The sequence below is a fragment of the Polyodon spathula genome, chromosome 5, assembly GCF_017654505.1.
Source record: "Polyodon spathula isolate WHYD16114869_AA chromosome 5, ASM1765450v1, whole genome shotgun sequence".
Classification (NCBI taxonomy): Eukaryota; Metazoa; Chordata; class Actinopteri; order Acipenseriformes; family Polyodontidae; genus Polyodon; species Polyodon spathula.
Window position 1 is genome coordinate 74338697 of NC_054538.1, and position 22780 is coordinate 74361476.

The 22780-nt window shown below is 37.3% G+C and overlaps 1 protein-coding gene across 1 annotated transcript; it reads left to right on the top strand.

Annotated features, from left to right (window-relative positions):
* The first annotated feature begins 13869 nt into the window (after window positions 1-13869).
* On the top strand, window positions 13870-22381 carry LOC121316304 (potassium channel subfamily K member 1-like). The gene is made up of 3 exons (XM_041251316.1): window positions 13870-14471; window positions 19867-20262; window positions 20489-22381. The coding sequence occupies exons 1-3, from the start codon at window positions 14117-14119 to the stop codon at window positions 20752-20754; spliced, it is 1017 nt and encodes a 338-aa protein (XP_041107250.1). The 5' UTR covers window positions 13870-14116; the 3' UTR covers window positions 20755-22381.
* The last annotated feature ends 399 nt before the right edge of the window (window positions 22382-22780 follow it).

The following is a 22780-nucleotide window of genomic DNA, read 5'->3' on the forward strand; positions in this document are numbered from 1 at the left end:
ATAAATTGCATTTCAGCACTTGCATGTATAGCACTCACTATGAACTTGTGATTGCGTTTGTGTTCTGTGTGTGGTTGTACTCTTATTATTATTTTGGGACTGATGGTCCCGAAATAACTTTCTTTTTAACTGTGCAGGACACATTATTTACGGTCGCCAAACAACCTGATTACAAAATAAAGGATTGTTTGGACCATGACTTTTATTGTTTGTCATTTTTTGGAGCATTGCATCACCTCTACACCTGCACACTGCAAACCACTTTCCACATGCAAGTACTGTTTGTGCAGGTTTAATTTTCTTTCCATTTCTGTAGAGTTGTTTAGCATTGTCTATCACAGCACCCACTTGTATTATGTCACTACATACTGTAAAACCAGTAAGGGATAGGCAAGCATTGCGTGTCTTACCACAGCTAAGTGATGTTTTATTTTAAATGCACAGGTATCAAAGGGTCATGTCACTGGTGCCACTCCCTTTATGGTTTCAATGCCTCAGACTTTAAAATCTAGAAGTCTCAATTTAACTTGTAATTACAACCTTTTCAAAGAGAATTTTCCACACTGGTATCCCCCTGGCAATCCCAGGATAACCATGGATAGATGGTTGATGCAATCCAAGGTGATTCTCCAGTGCAGTGAAATTCTATAAAAAAAATCCAGCTGTGCCCTTTTCCAGTATGACAAAAGTTGTTAAAATAACCATGTGTAGTATCTCCAATACACAACCAAATTATGATGCGAAGAACTCTTTAGATAATTACAAAACTTGAAATGGTGGGAAACATACAGTCCAGAACGTATGCCCGTCTTCCCAATGAGAACATTTAAAACACTGTCTTTCAACATGCTTAATAACTTGAAGGGCTTTACTTAGCTATAAGTGCAAGGGCAAAGGCGCATGTTCTGAAACTTGTAAAGCAATGACAGCTGTTTAAAACAAGCCAGCAATTACTCAGAACAAGGATTTACCTGGCCTGCTCATAGCTGCACCTACAGCACTTCCTTCCAGTAAATGGTGCTGGTAATTTGCATTTGTCTTTGCATTCAAAATTGGGCAGAGAGACAATTGTTTAGTGTTAACATTACTGTTTTTTCCCTCTCAGTATATAGAATTAAATGTAAAAGTAATTCCAAACCAAGTGTATTCATGACAGAAAAGGTCAATAAACACTGCAAATGTTCTGCTGGCTGAGTTCTGATTGGTTGATTAGTACACTGGCTTTACACAGAGGCATACAAAATAAAACACTTTCAATCTATGATTAGGGGAAATAAAAAATCTGGCAGGGTTTCACAGAAATACAAAAACAAATGCTGCATTCAAAGTTAAGACTATTTCAAATGATCTTCAGCCTGGGAATTGTGACAGTTCATTCCAGACAATCTTTCCTCTGAGTTGGAAATGTAACACCCTGTGTACATAATGTTAATAGCTTGTTGCTGAGGAGAAAGACTTTGTTTTATGATTGGTGAGAATATGCTGCTCCTGACAAAATGCTTTTAAATCATGAAACCAAGGTCTGTTTAACCATTTCAAACAGGAACAGAGTTTGTACAGATATCAGTGTGTTTATGTAACACATTTAAAAAACATGCACACCAATTCACTAGAGAGGTCTCAAATGAGCGGCTTGTGTTTCAGCAAACATGCATTTTCATTTAAACTAAGATATGTGGCACCTCACTAGATTAAATAAACCAAATAGCCTTGCCCTTTCTTAGTCATTTCACCCTGGGAGAAAAATTGTCCCCACCCTTCAAGGCCTGCTGTAGTGTCAGTAGCCAACAATTGCTTCCCCTAATGACTGACATGCTTTGCTTTGACCCCAAAGATGCTGCTGGGTTGAAATGACCTAGGATGTAAAACACTAACAGACTTCCTGGAAGGGAAGGAAAACAAACTTAAAATGTTCTTTAACTTAGTGTTTGACCTCTGTCTCTTTTCTTGATCTTTAAATAGATATGAATTAAAGTTTAAAACAGATTCACCACATGGCACACACATACATAGACACACACACACACACACACACACAGAGATTGAGAGCATAGAATAGTTGTTGTAATGGCTTTACAATGCTTCCCCTCCCAATGCATAAGTAATGCAGTATTACCGATCATGTCATTGTCGTGGGCACAACACTAGTCTCGAGGGCACGGATGTTGAAGTTTTGAAGTCCACTGTTTTAATGCAAACTGGGCAAGTGGTTTGTCGATATACATATATAGGCATTGGGTTGCCCCAGGCTTGATTTGTGCCAGTACCATAATAAAACATAGCAGGTGTGATTTTACCCCAGGCGACCAGCACAACATTTTACCAGCCTGTGCGTTTACTGTGCGTTTACCATGTTTTTCTATGGTTAACTACGTTTATCAGAATGCTCTACCATAGGTCTGGCTCTTTAATTAGTCTTTAGTTCACTTTGCTGTAAAAGGGTACGAGTCAAAACCTAAACCAAATCCTTGACTTATCTTGGCAGTACATAATCTATCTATCTATCTATCTATCTATCTATCTATCTATCTATCTATCTATCTATATGTGTGTGTGTGTGTGTGTGTGTGTGTGTGTGTGTGTGTGTGTGTGTGTGTGTGTGTGTGTATATATATATATATATATATATATATATATATATATATATATATATATATATATATATATATATATATATGACTCATTGTGTGATCCAGAGAAAGTCTCTTAACCTCCTTATGTTCTATCTTTCGGGTGAGACGTTATTGTAAGTGGCTGTGCGTAGTTCACGCACCCTAGTCTCATATCTTGTAAAGAGCTTTGTGATGGTGATCCACTGTGAAAGGTGCTTAAAAAGGAAAACTGCAATGCAAAAAGGTAATGTAGCTACACAAAAAAGTGAATAATTGATAAATGTGGTTCTTATATGTGAAAAGTACTTTCTACCCTCTATAAAATTACAAGACTGACTGGCGGTGTTGGACTTTGCCACCTACTGGCAATCAGTGGCACTGTTTATTTGGATGCAGCTTTCCCTATAGACGTGCCAAGCCAATGATATGTTATCAACTATAATTGCTTTCTAGAAATTGTGGGTTTCTTTTGTATGAAAGATATATGAATTACAACCCTGTGTTTCTCCTTTGACATTGGATCATTTTCATAGGCTATAGCCATATATTAATGAGCTATATATTCACATGTAGAATATAGAGAGTACTCTGGGCACAATAATGAATGTTCTTGTCCTTTTTATTTCTTTACTTTGGCCTCTTCCTTGCTTATAAACATGGCACATTGGTAAGTTAGAGGTTTAATCACATCATGCAAAATACTTTCACACTGTGGCATCACATGAAGCCATGAAGCTGTGATGGTGCCACGATGTGGCTGTGATATGGGATGATGTGGCTGTGATGTAACATGATGTGGCTGTGATGTGGCATGATGTGGCTGTGATGTGATGTGATGTGGCTGTGATGTGGCTGTGATGTGGCATGATGTGGCTGTGATGTGATGTGATGTGGCTGTGATGTGGCTGTGATGTGGCGTAATGTGGCTGTGATGTGGCTGTGATGTATCATAATGTTGCTGTGATGTGGTTATGATGTGATTGTGATGTGATGTGATGTGGATGTGATGTGGCATGATGTGGCTGTGATGTGGCTGTGATGTGATGTGATGTGGCTATGATGTGGTTGTGATGTGGCTGTGATCTGATGTGATGTGGCTGTGATGTGGCTGTGATGTGATGTGGCTGTGATGTGGCTGTGATGTGATGTGTTGTTGCTGTGATGTGGTTATTATGTGATTTGTTCCGTGCAGTAGACAGTGAGCAGGAGATTTCTCTGAAGCATTTCTCAGGGGCCATGGTTATGTGAGTCTCTTATTTATTTCTGTCTGTAAAAACATGTACTGTAAACGCCAGGTACAATTAGAAACCACTTTCCTAAAGCAATCACAACTAACAAAATCATTTCATGAATCTTACCTAATTTGCACTTCCATAACTAAAATATTCCACACATATTCAGAATTTTTCTTTTTCTGTTGACTTTGAAGAAATCCAGAAAATAAACTCAGAATCAGAAAACTATTACCACTCTTATAACTAATTTAGTTCATTCATTCATATTACAATGGATAGAATATCAATTATCACCCACATTATTTGAACTGCTGGTATCATATAACATTTCATATCTGGTTCTGTTTCTTTGCTCATATTCATGTCTATAGGCAGAATGCCAGTGCCAGGTGTTCCTTATTTGTCAAAGGAGTTTCATGCCTAAATAAACCTCAAGGTGCCACTGTTTTTCTTCAGTGAACTGTACGCAAAGTGCAGTACATCTATCTCACCAGTAGTTGGACCATTTAAAAACCTTATAGTAGTTGAACTTTGCTATTTATAAATACTCTACCATGTATTTTATGGTTCAAAATCAGATTTTTTCATAAGACTGCAATACAAGGTTTTGTTAACAGGGTTTTTTATTATGTCAATAACTTACCTATATGAGAAGGGGCTCCAATTACTCAGGGATATTCTATGGCTGGGCTGTGACTACAAAGCTTTGTCAGGTATACTTGGTTGCCAGAATTTCTAATAACCCGGTACACACACTTATGTTATAATACATTTGTATAAAATAAACACTGAATGAGATTATGTCCAAAAGCAATCTGAAAACTCCACAGGATGACAGGCGTCTATGATAAAAGTTTGGATATGATAAAAGAGCGGTAACATTTTAAAAGAGGAGACCAGAAAAACAAATATAGTAAAGGGAAGTAATAGAGGAGAGAGCAGAAAGACCATTGTTTTCGTGTGTCTCTTTTGCGATTCTGATCAGCTTCGGGTGGCCTGTCTTCATTATCCTGCTATTGCTCGGGGGAAACTTGGAAATTAGAGACACACAACCCCAGAACAAGGACATGTATATTGATTCACTGGCTCTTTAAACAGGGGAGGCCATTCACTAAATACGCCAGTAAAGTGAAATGTATAGTACACAAGAGCGAAGATCTGTACCAGTCAACCTGCACTCCAGCTCCGGTTCAAAATTCAAATCTCATCAAAGGCTTTCCATTCTAAGAATGGGTATGATGCTGTTGACATCACTGTTCTGTTATGAGTGAACATATATTTCACTTTTAAGACCTGGATTAGCACAGCAAAAGCACCCAGAATTGATGTTTAGATTTATATCTTTGAATTCTCTTATTAAGTCAACGCTTCATCAAAGCCACATCAGTCAAGCTAGTTTCCTTTCTCTTTCTCCCCTCTTCACATTTATAGCCCTTAACTTGGTCTGCACCGCTCGTTGACACTTAAACCAGAGACTGTGCCTTCTTTACAATCTTTACACAACTAGTGTTAGCTTTGTGCCCTACGTGTGGTCAGATGATCTGTATACTATTTATTCTCGAATTCAAAAGGAGTCAGTGACACAGAAGAGGTCTGATAGACCAAGTCATACGAGCTGTCCCAAGGGTGGCTTAGTCTTATTACGTTTCATCACATTTAAACAATAACATACGTAGTCTACAACATCTTATACACAGTGAATCTGTACATGGTTTAGTTCAGCTGCCAGCAACTGAACTACCCTGATAAAAGTTTACTGTGGTATTTTTGCACAATATTGTTGCAGTTTTACCATGGTTATACTGTGAATTTACAATAGTTTACCTTGTTTTGACAGGTTTATTAATATGCTTTACCATACTTTGCCATTATTTGCAATGCTTAGGTATGCTTTATCATGCTTTCACTATGCTTTATTACACTTTGATATGTGGTTACTAATGGTATCACCTGAAACTGCACCAAGTTCAAGCCATTTGCTACACAAGTTGGGGATACCCATGAGATTGTCTCAGTGAAGGAAAGGCTGAGAACCCCTGCTCTATATACTTTGTAACATGCTAAATTGGTTGCTTTGAGGTGCAAAATTTTATAATCAAAGTAGGCAAAGAATATAACCTACTTTGGTCAAGGTGACAGATACTATGCAAAAGTACAGCACTTAAGTAATTACTTTGGGGAGCTGAGGCCAAATGTGTTTGAAAGAGTGCACATTTGGTAATCCTCTGTGTCCTGTTTTCCTGACTATTCAACCACCTTTCACACAGAGGTTTTAGCAGCATGGTCTGATGCGTTGAGACATTGATTCATATTCATCGATGCTCGATATCTGAAGTCCATTAGATGTGAGATTGAGGACTTGGTAAGTTTTATTCTCTGTTAGTTGGAGCTCCGATTTACTCTGATTTGAATATTTTTCATTGACAGTCAAAGCTCTTTTCAAAATGTCTGCTCTAGTGATTAATAGATCACAAAGATTAATAGGTAGTACAGTATTAATGGTCCATGATATGGTACGGAAAAGAAAAGTCAGAGCACTTGTTATGTTTTTTTAAATTTTAATTGCCTTCCTGCAGTGACTTAGAGGACAGATCTCAAACCCCAATGCACTGCAGCTGCCATTTTGAAACAGACTTTAAAGTTATAAGTGTAAAAAGTTGTCAGTATGCTAGCAATGACAAGAAAAATAACAGGCACTTTATTTTAACAGTTGTGGCAACATGTGGGTGCCTATAACGCAATATTTTCAGAACCTGCTACTTGCTCTTTAATGACTGATTGTAAAATGAGTAGCTGGAATTATTTCTGATTAAAAAGATTTTGTGCAATAACAAAAGGCAGCCCTTTCACACTGCTGATCTGTGAAATCCAGTGAGGAGTCCTGCAGAACTTGACCTTTGCCGATGTCATGATTGTTTTAATTCTCTTCCCTTACTCTCCCAGCCATGCTTCCAGAGAGAGAGAGAGAGAACGGTGAACAGGAAAAGGAATAGGTGGGCAAGGAAAGAGTTAAACATCTGATTGGTTAAGAATCTAAATCAATCAAAAATAGAAACACTCAAATATACTTTACATCAGCTATACATCACTTCAGTGTGATAACAATCTTCTTGTTACTAAGTTATTTGTCTTTCTTACCAGAGGGGTTATACAATGATTTTTTTTTTTTTTTAATTAGATTGCCTGGAGCCTATCTGATTATGTTAAACATGTCGAAATTGCTTTCATGCCACAAAAACATTCCTTTAAAAAAGGACCATTATGCAAATGAGATGGATCTACGTTTTGATGGGTTAGCACCATGCGCTGAGGGATAAAAAGGATGCTTCAGTTCTTCATATCCAAATGGGAACCCACACAAGACCAATTCATTATGAATACATTTTAGGATAGCTTTTCATTTTTGTTGCCAATTCTGAATGTTAAATGCAAATTATCTACTGGTAAAGGCATGCAATTGGAATACTAAGTCTCTATCCTACATTAATAAGTGGGGCAGCAGTAATATTAAAACATTTTTAAAAAAAATGTAGATACTGTTATAAACAAAAGTATTGTATTGTGAGTGGATTTATATATTGACTGAATATGCAAGGTCATTTAAGCAGATTTGACAGTTTTTGGATAAAGGATATAAAAACATTAAAACAGGCTATATTATTGTCTCAAAAATTATTTGGTCACTGAGATATACCTTGTTTTGTTACCAAAGGCACATTACAAAAAACATATAAAACCCAACAACACGAAAGTGCTAAATAATAATATAGCAGTTATATTGATTATCTCTTCGGACATAGGCATGCCATGTAAAGCACTTTGGAAGAGCCTAGCTAACGTATTTAATAATCTCTTTCTGCTAACATTATGACCCGAGTGGGCTCAGTGTTTCCACATATGGATAAGAAAAACCTAGAAGCAAATGTGTGTTTTCATAATTCAATAATTTACTAACTCAAGCGCTGACAAAGTGTCTGAGTGCTAGGTTTGGTTCTGCTGCCCTCAGGCAACCTCATCCTCGTTACTGAACAAACACACTTGCTCTGTGCTTAGGAACAGCACTGCTCTCCCATACTCTCACTCAAGGTATAGTGCGGGTCAGACCGTGCTGGACAAGGCAGAGTGGTATCCAGTGCTGAAACACTAGAGCAGGAGTCAGAGGCTGTGGTTCAAGGTCTGACTGCGCTGGACAAGACAGAGAGGTATCCAGTGCTGAAACACTAGAGCAGGAGTCAGAGGCTGTGGTTCAAGCACAGTGTTGTGCACTTTTATTGAATTAAATAAAACCAAAATCATTTTAACGATACAAGAACAAAAGTTGCCTAACAGGTTTCTAATAGGATAGATCTATTTAGCTATGAACAGGCGAGCACAAGTTAGGGTTAGGGTTAGGGTTAGGGTTAGGGTTATGGATAGGGATAGGGTTAGGAATCAGGTTAGGTATTGCTAAAACTGATCTTATACTATTCTAGACTTTGTGAAGTGAAGTTTTCAGTGGTGACCTTGACTGCGTTCTAATGTTCAAGTAATGCTCTTAGGAATCTCAAATTCCCAATTCAATGTAACAAAAGTGCAGGAGACTGAGGCAGCCGCTATTTTAGGTAACTGCATAGAAAGTAGAAAGACGGATGAAATAAGGAGTAAAAATAATTTTCTGGATGGGCTAAAAACAGCGATGCAAGCAATTGGGAATAGATAATTACAGTGAGTCAGCACAAATGGATCCCATCTTGTGTTTGATATATACAGCTTTACCGATATTCTTTGGAGTGGCAGCAGCAGCTTGGTTTTTCAAAACCATGTAAATAAAGCTCTGTCCTTCAGTATTCTATTCCTGATGGCCTGAAGTTCAGACATTGTCTCTAATCATTTTTAATATGACTTAGTGGTGAGTTTGTTTGGTTGTGAGATAGCTGCTGGATTTATCACATTATAAAAGCAGCATTAGGGTTTGAATCTGTTATTGCAATGCAATATGCCTGGTTATCTTTAGCAATATCAGTATATTTACTAATCTGGGTGAGTGCAGGTGTCTCACACCCAGTCATTCTGAATGTGTTACTCTGCTCCAGTGCCTCTAGGAAGGGGTGTTATATTCAGTGATTCAAGCACTCAGTGGAGTCTTCAGTGATTTAATTTCATCCAAAGTCTTGCACCTCGAAGAAACAAAAGTTACAGCTGACTCGGTGAAAAATAGAATTTGTATTTATTTGTTTATATATTCTATGATCCAAACGATTTCCCTTATTAATCCCCAGAAGAAGTTTGTGTGTGTGTGTGTGTGTGTGTGTGCGTGCATCCGTGCATGTGTGTGTGTTCTTCAAAACAAGTGAACTAAGGTCTAAGACTTCTTTGAAAGATTCTGTGTGCTTCATATGAGATACATAATTTATATTTGTAAATAATTATTCACAATGTTGTGTGATACTATCTGTGCATTCTATGACCTGACATAAGCCTACATGTTTGATTTTATTTACTCATATACTAGACATCAGTATCTTCAGTATTGTCTTAAAAAAAATAATAACATATTTCTTGAAAAAAGACCTAAAAAAAAGTTTTATAAATATATATATATATATATATATATATATATATATATATATATATATATATATATATATATATATATATAGTGATGAAGCTAGGCTTCGTCACTTTAAGAAATGGCCACTTAAGAGTAAAAACTACATGTCCCAGGAGCCTCCACGGCAGAGACAGGATGGGCGGGGACTCCTAGGTATATAAGGAAGCAAGCTGAGAGAGTCAGGGCAGTTTGTGGGAGGTTGCCGCAGTGAACAGACTCCAGATCGTTTGATTAATACTGGAACACCAAAACCTGTTACAAGCTTAAAAAGGTTACAAGCTTAAAAATGGCATGACTGCCGTTGTTTATGGAATTGCATTTATAGTTAAATCGGAGGGTGAGTAAAATCACCAAAGTTAATTTGCTACAGTGAAGGGAAAATCAAACAAATAATTATATTGCCAGCCAAATAGGGAACCTGGGAGTGAGGGGTAAACTTGAAGGCATGTGACTTTGTGATTTAATATAAAAGTACCACACGGACTCGTGAGAAAAACAAAATTTTATTGGTTGAACACTGTTTCTGGTGGGGAAACCAGAAATTCTGTGTAGGAGGCATCTGACTTTTTGGAGCGGTTCCACCGAAAGTGTCTTTATACTCACCTGGGGGCAAACCCCTTTGACCTAAAAAAAAAAGAAAATAGGGAAAAGCAAGAAAAGAACTGAATGACTGAAGCGCCCATGGCGCAACTGAGTCTCCACTCACCTTACATAAATCCGTACTGCTATGTTGGTGAACAGGGGAAAGACTTGACTACAGACTCAAGCTGTTTTTTTGTTTGTCTGTATAGTGAGGGACAAAGAAGAAAGTCAGTTAGGCCCGGAAAAGGGCTAGGCATTTTGTTTTGATTTGATTGTTTATTTTTGTGTAAACAATAAACTTATTGTCCTCCCTTCGAGAAACGTCTGTCTGGACCTCCGGTTTATGGACACACCCACTTACCTGTCTGTCACTATATATATATATAAAACAAGTAGCTTTCGAGTTAAGGTGAATGAAAGCAACAAAAGTCAAAATACAGTAGCTGCATACATGTTTCATCAGTACAGCGCAACTGTATTTTGACGTTATTTTACTTACTCTCCTGAGTCTTTCTGAAGCCAAAATACAGTTGCACTGTACTGATGAAACATGTCTGCAGCTGCTGTATTTTGACTTTTAAAACGCTGTGACTGGAGAAGCTGTTAAGCAACTTTCACGTGATTTGATTGGCTCTTGTAATGCTTTATTTGCATATCTCCCTACAACCTATATATATATATATATATATATATATATATATATATATATATATATATATATATATATGGGCTTCAGTGAGTTACAGGAAAATAATTCCATCTAAGGTTTCTGTGACGTCATAAATTACGAGACCAAAGGTCGAGCAATTAAAAAACTGTCACAGAAACCCAAGACGGAATTGTTCAGCAGTAAAGGACAGGTTTTTTTAATGTACTGTTTCAGTGCTGTACAGACAGACGTTCTGACACGTTATCCGTTAGTGCTTCAGCTTTATTTGGATGATTGCCTTTACCTTGTTTTAATTTCCCGTTCCTCTGCAGTTTCCCTGAGATACAAATGTACCAGCTTTATATAATTTTTTTTTAATGTATTCTCATTTTGTTGATCATTAATGAACATTTCTATACTGTGGGTGTTGACAAGTAATTGAAAAAGAGACATTTTGTGTTTGAATTGAAAGCGATGTTCTCAAGGAGTCGAATGGGTCAAACTTTAAATATATTTTCCTCTAGCGGAATTATCACTTTTTGATGTCACTACTGTGGTATTATGCCTTTTTTTTTCGAATGGCTCAGGATGCAAATATAGCCTTCATCATATATATATATATATATATATATATATATATATATATATATATATATATATACACACACAAGTTTATAGGTTTCTGTTGCATAATGTTATCAATGTATCTAACAAGTGATTACACTTTTAGGAATTTCTGCATTTTTGTTGAAATATTTCTGTTCTAATAACTCTAAAGAAAGTCAGTGCCCAGATGAGCATGCAGTCATTCATTTTTTCAGCCAAGACTGAAGATGCCCAGATATTTCTCCGGTGAACTTGGAGAGTAGAAGATATAAAGGAATAATTAGTCACCAGTAAATACAAATGTAACAGCATGCCAGCATGCACAGTGTCGTTCTGAAAAATCTTCAGATGAGTTTGAATTCAGGCAGAAGGATACAGAGCTCTACCACAATTTCTTTAGGAAAGTGTCACTGTGAAGGTAAATGTCTGCCAGGCTTATCAGGATGCCAGGACAGTGTTGCAATTCACCTGTTCCTTTAAATAACTTTAACAGAAGGCTGGATGACGTCAAAGAGCCAGTCTTCACTGAGTTTAGAACAAAGGCCCGCAGCAGAGGAATGCTGATTATTTAAACAGGGTTGATTCAGGGATATAGTAATATGCAATCATTCTTTTTATGCAGAGATAATAGTTGACACTGCCAGTTGAGGACTGTGCTGCCTTTGACCTAATTGCCTACTTGCACATGCTCTATTTTCCTTCTTATTCATTTGTTTTTATTAAAGGCCAGTTAAGCTTTTTTACATTCTAATTACACATGACTGTCCAATCCATGACTTACCAAAGGAGCTGCTTTTGAAATGAGCTTCCCAGAGCACACAAAACAATCAACCATCTGTATCTGTGATGTCATTTCTCCCTAGGAGGCTGTGTGGTCCAGTGGTTAAAGACATGGGCTTGTACGTAAGAGGTCCCCGGTTCCAATCCCAGCTCAGCCACTGACTCACTGTGTGACCTTAAGCAAGTTACTGAACCTCCTTGTGCTCTGTCTTTCAGGTGAAACATTCTTGTAAGTGACTCTGCAGCTGATGCATGGTTCACACACCCTAGTCTCACATCTTGTAAAGTGCTTTGTGATGGTGCTCCACTATGAAAGGAGCTATATAAGAAAAATAATGCTTAGTATGGTTCTGTTTCAGAATGTAATTCATGTAAAATACAAATGGCCATATAATAGTTAAATAATACCGCTGTTCAGTTCATGTATTGATTTAAAAATGCAATAACAGGTAATTACATTTGGCAGTGTTGTTATTTTTAGCTTCCACTAAGTGCCTGCTGTTCTAGGTTCAAACCCACAGGTTTTAGTCTATTCTTTGAAGGTTTTCCACAATTATAAGCCACATAAACCAATAATCTTGTATTGAATCCTCCTGAGTGTGTGTGTGTGTGTGTGTGTGTGTGTGTGTGTGTGTGTTTGTGTGTGTGTGCAGTGAAATATTTGCCATTACTTTTAATTTCATAATTCAACTCATAAACCTGCATGGTGACCAAAAAAAGAACACGACAGCTGTTGGATTTGAGTGATATTAAAACATCTTTTCTTTTTCTTTCAACTTCAACTGTGGATCCAATAAAAAAACTTTAAATTTAATTTTAAAGCTACGTACATTATGTGAGGGTGGAAGATGGGCATATTAGTGGTGATCTAATTTTTGTGTTTTTATAGTTTTTAGTGATTTAAAGGAATCAGTAAAAAACTGACACTAACTGCTAGTGGTCTGGGGGCCACTTTAGGAACTGTGACACATATTTACATGTTACAGGACACCTACAGTATATAACACCTCAACACGGTTAGGTCTACAGTAATTTAATTTATTTATTTAAGAGTGTAGAAAACATTCAATTGACTTGATAGTTTTGTTTTCCTGAACCAGCTCATACAGCAGGACTTGTTGAAAACCAACCACACCAGCACTACCACCAGCCCTTTAGCGGAGTTGGGTGTACAGAGCTGTCTGCAACCCCTGGCCGAGTAAGCCATAGGCAGAGTCAAATACATGATTAGCTGGCAGTACTTTATATGATTATACAGTGTACCAACGAACCTATAGCCAAATAAATAGCTGTTTAAGTTTTAGAAAATGTTCATTTAACTACCATTTTCCCTTTCTCTGAACTTAAGCAGGATACCAATATCAACATTTCCCACTCACAGCCCTGTTTTTATTTTTAATCTTAACATTTTTAGTTTTTAACTCGATTAATTTTTTTTTTTTTTTTTTAAAAGTCAATTAATTGAAATACATTGCTGTATGACTACTGTCCATTACTGGTGTGAACAGAACAGCAGATAATGTAGTATTTTTCAATTCAATCATTACAATATCCTAATATTACTACTACCGTTTTACAGTAGTTTAAACAAATACAAAAACTGATATAGTATCTCATACTTTTTTGATCTGCCTCTAGTATCAACCGTGTGTAAACTTTACATTATCGGGGAACATACAGTGGGTATGTACACACAAGGTTAGGTATTTGACAGCAAGAACCTCTTACAGCAGCATGATATCACAACAGCGAGCTACTGCTTCTTTGCATTGGTCGCTGGGGAGGTTTCCTGGTGGAGCGGTTACCTGGGGTGTGTGTGAAACTAATAACGTCACACATTACAGGGGGAAGTCATTGCCACATCAGCTTCTGAAAACTCAATGCATGTTCAGTGACAGAAAAGGTAAGGGAGAGAGAAGCGAAAATAAAGCCAGCTGTAGAAACGAATCTTGGCGGGCTTACAGTATTTAATAACACAGCACGGTAGACAGTCAGGACAAAGCAGATTATTATTAAGGGGAAACAAATATACTTTTTTTTTTTTTAAATTAAGCACTGGAAGATGTTACAGTCTCTAGCCAGTAACTCGTATGTACGGCTGATACAAAGCAATAAATCGACATGGTATTTTTTTTTTCTGGTCCTCGGCTATGTACTGTATTTAATCTTCGGGGCCGTAGTTTTCTCCTCGGTCGAGCTGCCTTATGAGGACCTGCTCAGGCAGGACCTGAGGAACGTGAAGAGGCAGTTTTTGCAGGAGAACGAATGCCTGTCAGAAGAGAGGCTCGAGGAGTTCTTGTCGAAGGTACTGGAGGCCAGCAACTACGGGGTCTCGGTGCTGAACAACGCGACAGCTAACTGGAACTGGGACTTCACCTCGGCTTTGTTCTTTGCTAGCACTGTCCTGTCCACTACAGGTATGCGATCTTGTGTTAAATATATTCAGACACGGTAATGTGATCACCCACCATCACTGTGAGGTAAGTATGTTTTCTTGATAAACCCTTTGTTTATTCCCGTTGAGTTAAATGCACATACAGTACCGTTACCGGTATTTATAGAGCAGTTTACTTAGCTTTGAAAATTATGCAGAAGGAAACATCATTTTTCCGTCGCCAGGGTTGTTATTCTGCTATTGACAATATAAGTTTTTTTTTTTTTTATGTCTAGTGTTTTGATGCAGTATTTAATTTCATAGTTCATGCCATAATGCATCATGGAATGTTTTACATGTGAATAACTTACCTGTCTTTGCAAAGAAGACTCACGGCGCACAGGCCTGGTGGTGCTGCACATCAGTATACTGTTTGAAGAAGTGTCAAAGGTTTTATAGGTGTTGCACATTTGTGTGCTGAAATGTATCTGCCACCTCTATTTAATGGGTTCTTGTACTGGAAGACAGTAGCACATGCTGCACTGAAGGTGTGACTTTGTTGCTTTTAATTGTAACAATTATTTTGAGCCTTTTGAGAAGCAACTTGTATTTCGATCACATGCTCTAGTTAAAGAAATTAATCGGTATGTTATCAATACCAATCTGACGGAATTAAAACAAGCCACATGACTTTGCATTTATTTTGTAATACTGCCACCATAAAAGACATGGGTGAAGTACAGGTAAATATGCTTCAGTTAAAATTACTGTTCATTCTGTTTTTTGAAAATGTGACTGGTTTCTAGGTACATGTGAAATAGAATACCAGACTGTCACTCGTTCTACTTCTTTTTTTTTTTTTTTTTTTTTGCTTGGCTCATTTGACGCCTGCTAAGTCCTCTCATGCTGATTTCATCCTGACATTTTGTTTAAAACTTCCCCACCTCGGTCTTACTAGAATGCCCTCTTGTATGCCAGTGTTAAACGCAGAGCTCAATTCGGTGGGCCATGTTTCACAGTCACTGTATTTCTCACACTTCATGGTTAAATTCCATCTATTGTATGAAAGTTGGAACGCCACAGGCCATAGCGCAGTTGGTTACAGTATTGAGGTCATTGGAATTGCAGAATAAAGGGACACTGTGAGTTAACCCTTATGAAAGTTTACCTAGTAAAAGCATTGCAAAGAGTGATTCATCTGAAGATGTGCTAAAGCACAGGCAGGCATTGTAAAGCCCAGAGAGATATGGTTAAGTTTTGTTTTTTTTAAAGCCCTATACTTTTCTATTTGCTGGGGGCAGCAATGGTGCGTTTATGTCAAATTGCGACTCCGAATCTGTACTGCGCTCCACTCTTCTTACTTTGGTTAAGGGAAAAAAAAAATACAATCTAATTTAAGGGAGAAGTATTTTTATTTTCCGTTACAAAAAGGAAACGTGAACTGATTCTACATGTTCTAGATGCAGGCTTTAACACACTGAAAAATACAGCTCCTACTAAATACTTTACTTAATATGTACCATTGATCCATTACTTCAAATGGATCAGGACGTTATATTTCCAAAACTGCAGATATGAGCAGTGGGACAATGTTGGAATACTTTACAAGTGCCCATCTGCCCCCATACACAGTGAATGTTATTTAGACACAGGTGGTATATGCAGTATATGCAACAAGTGCAGTGGTCAATAGTGGTGCAGTTGCCCAGAAGGCTAATCTTTCATATCAGATCAGCAAAAAAAATTCTTCTTGCCAGAGAGAAACAATTGGAAAACAAATCCGTAGTGCATACAATTCTTTATTGAAGTTAGACAATAGTTTAACAGCAAGATATATATATAGTTATATATATATATATAATATTATATATATATATATATATATATATATATATATATATATATATATATATATATATATTAAATATAATTAATTTTTAACTTTTGTTTTAACTAACTGGTAAAAAAACGTATATTTAAATCAATTCATAGTTATGTCAATTACCCCAAAAACTGGCATACAGGGTTCCATTTCCACCTCCATTGTGTCACTTTGCACTTTCAGCAGCCAAACTGAAACAAATTAAATTGAAAGACTTCCTCTTAAAATCAGTAGCGCTGTTCCCCTAAATCAGTTTCAATCATGATAGAGTTATTATTGTTCTCAAGAGAGTCGATACCCGACTGAGGATCTGTTTTAAAGGAATACTTTTCACCACTTCTGCATTTATTTTAGTGGATTTCCAAAATTTCACGCTGCTTCTAACAAGCTTCCTGTGCTGTCTGGAGTCACAGCAATCAGACAGCTGTGTTCCTCACTGTGTTGTGTTAAATTGAGTGGCTCTGCGACCCCCACCCTGACCTTTCCCCTTGACATTACCTCTACTGTAGGTAGATGTTAAACTGGTTACATCTGAAAACAGATCTTTAGATTGAGGTTAGGAAGATGAAGGTTGATGCTGAATGGTTCACTTGTCTTCCATTGAGTGTTCAATTTGGAGCCAGCTATTAAAAAGCATACAGAAAATGAACAATAGTGCTTCTGTTCTCTAAATACAGTAAAGGCTTTTTTGCTAGTGCATTTCATTTGAGCCAATGTCCTTTTAAATGTAAACGTTAAAGTAAGGACATTTATACACAGCAGATACAGTTTTTTGAGGGTTTGGCAAAACCAACCAGGCAAAAAGCAGGAAATGAGGCATCACAGCAACTATACATCGTTTTATTAAGATCAAGTTCAAGAGCGAGCTTTAGCTTTGGGGCAGGTATAGAGTTGATGCTGTGTACGAGAAGAGGATTTTACTTCTAATAGCTGGGTAAAATGATATCCCAAGATGTATTTTTCCATACCCCTAGAGAACGGAAAATATCGAGTCAATGAGCTGTACGGCAGTGTGTTATGTAAAAGCTGCTGAGGACCTTGGGGACCAGTGAAAGGACAGGTGTAGGGCAGTAACTTGAGGGATATCATTAATCAGGAGCAGTGCACTGTTGCTATTTTTGCATGCTTATTTCCACTCAGCTGGTACAAGGACTTTATAACAAAGCTAAGTGATTATTAGGGTAAACGTCTTTGTGGCTGCCATGGGAAAGTAATCCAGAGTAATCATAGGCCCGGGTCGTTTGTATCTGGAAAGAAACTTTCATTTTAAAACTAAAATTAAGCAAATGTTATAGGTATAATATTGTATCATTTACTATATTAATTGTAATACACAGGTTCATTTTTTTTGTTGTTGTTTAATAATATTTTTGTTTTAATTCCAAGATTCAAATTCCACTTTATGACTCCACAGTGGTCAAGCCCAAACAAATCACTTTTAATAACTTTTAATAGGACCAGTGGCAAAACATACAGAGGCTTGCATCACAAATCACATGCAAACCAAAATCTATTTGTTTATATGTGTGCTGTTATGAATGGCTTGTTTGCAAAGCATTAAACTTTTGTGTTCAGTAACTTCAATGATTTATAAAATGCCATCCTAATCATAACAGTACAACCCATAAATGTTGTGGATTGTTACTGAAGTTTTGTTATATAGTTTCTACTTTGTTGCACTGGCAAGATACATTTACTGTCTCGGGTTAACTAGGACAGTATGTTAGCGCACAAATGTGTTTGATCCTGGAAATTTAGCCAAAACTAATGACAACAGATAAAGGATGAACCATTTTGGTAACAGGCAGGGTTAATTCAGATTTGAATCATTATATAAATAGTGTATATGCCTGTAACTTCAGCTTTTAATCTGTTTAAAATAATGCCATGTTCAGAACCTATCCTCTGAATCAACGGCACTTTCAAATTAGGTTACATTTCCTGAAACCATATCTGAATCAAAGCTTAAAATGACATGAAGTGAAATCTTACCAGCTAAATCTGGCGAAAAAACAATCAGCCAAAGACATTTCAGGTCAAAATAAAGTATTGCATTACATTCTAGTAATACAAGATTATTGTACAGCTATTCTTGTTTTTTTTTTTTGTTTTTTGTTTTTTGTTTTTTTATATTGTATTCTGGTTGTATAGAAATTCTGCTTTACAGAAGAAAAAAAACCTATACAATTTGGCAGTGGTAGTTTAACATAAATAATGTGGAGGATGCAATCAGAGTCAAACAGGGATAGGGTTACCAGAAGGTAAACAGATGGTTATAGGGAACAGTTGCACTAAATAAGTCAGCAAACAGGCTTTTACTTGCCTGCCTCCATCTGCTCGTTATGTGCACACCAGCTCTATATATTCACTTTATCTAAACAGGGCTGTTAAGACTTATTTACTCCTTATCACCTGGAGGTGGAGCCAAGACTGAACCCTGGAGACTCATAAAAACTAATTTCACCTTTGAAGACACTCCTAGTCATAATGTTTGACTTCTTTTAGCATTGATATCTTGGGACTGAGTGTCTTTTGATCAGCCTCCGTAAATATAGTGTTACCCTTATATATATAGCATGTGTGTCACACGACACAAAGGTTTGCAAAATGCAGAAAACTATTTGGTGAGAGAGAGGGAGAAAAAGTAGAGTTTAAGATAATTGTTAAGGAGTGCCAATATAAAACCCCTTCCACACTGACATGCTCTACCCGGATCGGATCCTAGCCGGGTCACAGCCTGGTGTCATGCAGGTCGGCTGTGCAATTTCACATTTCTTTTTGAAGAAGCAGGGTCGACCTGGGTGACAGAAGCAAGCACACAATGTGCATATGCATTGCCCCAGTAGCAGCAACATTCACATGACCACCCTTTCATCTGTTCAGGCTTTCAAGATTGCGTGCTTGTTATGGACGCTTCCATCCAAGCTTTGAATTGTCAGCCCAAATGTTGATTAGACCAAATGTTTCTTCATCACTCCAGGCCATCCTTGCAGCAATCTGGCTGACGGTGTGTCTCAATCAAAAGAAATACGGCTAAACAGAATAAACAGAAATGGCTCACAAGTTCCTTGCGGAAGTGAAAGCTTCACGCAGACGTGGCTGTGTTTTACTTTGTCCTCTTGCAAACACCCATAGTGCGTTGTGTCTTGCTCGACCCAGGTCAAAGGGTACATGGTTTGACACTACGTGTGATTGTGACGAGGGTAACAAGAACCTGGTCGGGGCCCGGGTAGAAGTGCCAGTGTGAAAGGGGCTCAAGATGAATAAGCCAAACCGAGCTCTGGTCAATAAAACCTGTTTACAACAATGATACTCAATTAGATTTCTCTCCTTTAGGTATTACGCAACAAGACATGGTGTGCATATCTTATCTCATACTTATCAGGAACTGACTGGAATTACCGTTTTTGATTAAAACATAGATTCAAGCAGTAGGCTCAAATACCCACTAGGGGTTTGAAATAATTTTGGTTGTGCTGTAGGGCCCCAATTAATATTTAGTCATGCTGGTTTTTGACTGCCTAAGTAACACTGCTTTTGTTCCCCTTCATTTCAGGTTATGGCCACACAGTCCCCCTCTCAGATGGAGGAAAAGCCTTCTGTATAATTTACTCTGTGATCGGGATCCCTTTCACGCTCCTGTTTCTCACGGCTGTGGTGCAGCGGGTCATGGTGTACGTCACCAGGGCTCCGGTTACGTACATTCATACACGCTGGGGTTTTTCAGAGCAGCTGGTTGCTCTGGTCCATGCTTTGGTACTGGGCCTCATTACTGCATCGTGCTTTTTCTTCATCCCAGCAGCAGCGTTCTCTTCTCTCGAAGATGACTGGAATTTCTTGGAGTCTTTCTACTTCTGTTTTATCTCTCTCAGCACAATCGGTCTTGGAGACTACGTGCCAGGGGAAGGTTACAATCAGAAGTTCAGAGAGCTTTATAAAATTGGGATTACATGTAAGTAACAAAAGAAAAAGTGGGGACGTTGCTTGCAGAACTGGCATTTTCAAAGCTGTTCTTTTCCCTATTTGCATGTTTTAAAGATTTGCATGAGATTTATTTTTGACACTGTTCTAACACAAAAATGCAATTGAAGTCCATTAAGGGGTTGCTTGTACAGGATACATTTTATGTCCCAATACTGAATTTATATACTCACCTTTTTATTTCCCTCTTTTGCTAGTTTATCTAATGCTGGGTCTAATTGCGATATTGGTAGTTCTGGAGACGTTCTGTGAACTGCAGGAGTTGAAGCGGTTTCGGAAGATGTTCATAGTGAAGAAGGAAAAAGCAGAGGACCGCGTCCACATCATCAATCACGAGCACCTTTCATTCTCCTCCGTCTCCAATCAAGCTGCTTCCTTGAGGGAAGACAAATTAAACGAGCCCTTTATGGATGTACCACCATTAACATGCAGTGCCTCCGAGTTCTCTTCACTGAATAGATAGCATTCCTCTGTAGAATTAATGTTCAGCCTGCTGTATAGTAGTCATTATTTTAATGCCTCTGAAAAAAAAGTCTGTGAACAGGTGGTAATAACAGTGTCCATACTTTTAAGGGAGAGGGAATGTACGAATGTGAGTGTTTATCTCATGTGAAAAGCTTAATATCCTGCGCATTTATTCTGTAATAGTATACTTGAAATTCTAGCTTTAGAATATGTAAGGGATTTAAGGGAGAATTATGTAATATTTTAGTAATTAGAGCTCCATTCTTTGTGTATGATATGAAAAGGATAGTTTGTATTTACAGGGTAATATTTGAAGTAACTGTAATTAGTATTTTGTTTATAACATGCCTAGTATAGTCTTCATTCACGTACCTATGTAAACATTGGGGTCTATTCAAGTGATCCAAATAAGGGCTGATCTAAATATTGCTGTCCTTAAATGACTAGAGAAAGGACCGTCCTTGCCGTTTTCAATATTTTATTTTATCAGACCTGCACTAAACATACATGTATGCACTGTTAGAGGTCTGACTTTCATAACAGAGGTACACACATTTCTAATATCTCTGTGGTGGTGTTAGATCCCCCACTGTTAAATCAGTTGAATAGATCCCAGCATTGATTCTTTTGCTAAAGAGTTTAAGGGCTGGCCCCTGGTCCTGCCACACTAAAGACAGACTACGCCAAGAGTTTATTTTTGCTGATTTAATGAACAGAGGTAAATAGTTATCAAGAAGTACAGTAGCACAAGAAAAGCAAAATCTTGCAGCATGTTACTGAATTGCACCAGTATTCACTGTAAAATTAAATACATATTGTAAAATATACTTAAAGGGAAAACATTTATCCTCAAAACCTAGAATCTTACATCGTTATAGAAATAAATAAAGCATTAGGGTCCTGGTACGTACACTGTGGGCTTATGTAAATACAGGCATCTAATGCTTTTCGAATATGACTTGTTAAGTCTTTAAAAGGGAATTTAAGCACAGTGTCACAGTGAACTACAGCATTGCATTTGCGGCTATATCACAAAGCAATGCATGTGCTGTTGTGATTTTACCTTAACAAAAATAGGAAGTGTTTTTTAATAAGAACAGTTCATATTAGAACTATATCAAATACCTATATCTGCAGTTATCATGTTAAAAAATGCATGAACATCATATCATTGGATAATTAAGTGAAATTGTCCAATGATAGTTACCTTTTTTCTGTCGCTGTTTCTGGACATATCTGTTGTAAAGCTGTCCCGTTTCTTAGTGTCAGGTTCTGTTGTAAGCTCGGAAGTCGTTTTCTCTGTCAAGCTTGAACGACTTCATCGCCTTTAAACATTTCTGTCATGGGAGTGACCTAGCACAAGAATGTTACCACAGATCATTGAAATAAAAATAATATTAACAAGCACTGCTGTAAAAATGTGTTATCATCAGGAGTCGGTATTTATTAAAGACACAAAAAAAGGCATTTAAACACATTGTACTGAAGGTAAATTATAAAATGAAAATAAAGTAAAAATAAATTGTTGTTTATTTATGACATGTTTATTTTTAATGGCGCATGACAGATTTGGAGCACAATCACTGAATTGTGTTTCTTGTTTCTTAAAATTCACTGTGATTTTTTATTTTTTTTTCTGTATACGTTATCAAAATATTTTGCTTTATTTGCCTTTATAAAAGTTTATCACAGTAATTTTGCAGTTTTTCCCATGAGTTTACATACTATGCATTTACCTTAGTTCTCAGTGGTTTGTAAATGCCATGTTTTTAAAATATATATTATACCTCTAGGCTTTACCATGCCTAAAAACACTTTTTATATGATCGGGTACAAAATCTGTTTGCAAGCCCTGCTTTCAGTTAGTGTCGCACTTGCCTGGTCGTTTCACCGAGGAGGGTGAAATTATCCCCACCCCTTCAATAGCTACAATGGCAATTCCTGTAAATTATCTTTGCCATTATTGTGAGGACTGCCATTTTGTTTTTCAGTTTTTAACAATCTTGTTTTAGTTGCCAGTTTGT

Coding starts and splice junctions, on each gene's coding strand:
- LOC121316304 (XM_041251316.1), top strand. CDS start 14,117: ATGTTACAGTCTCTAGCCAGTAACTCGTATGTACGGCTGATACAAAGC. Junction 14,472..19,866: donor CACTGTCCTGTCCACTACAG/GTATGCGATCTT, acceptor CCTTCATTTCAG/GTTATGGCCACACAGTCCCC. Junction 20,263..20,488: donor TTATAAAATTGGGATTACAT/GTAAGTAACAAA, acceptor CTCTTTTGCTAG/TTTATCTAATGCTGGGTCTA.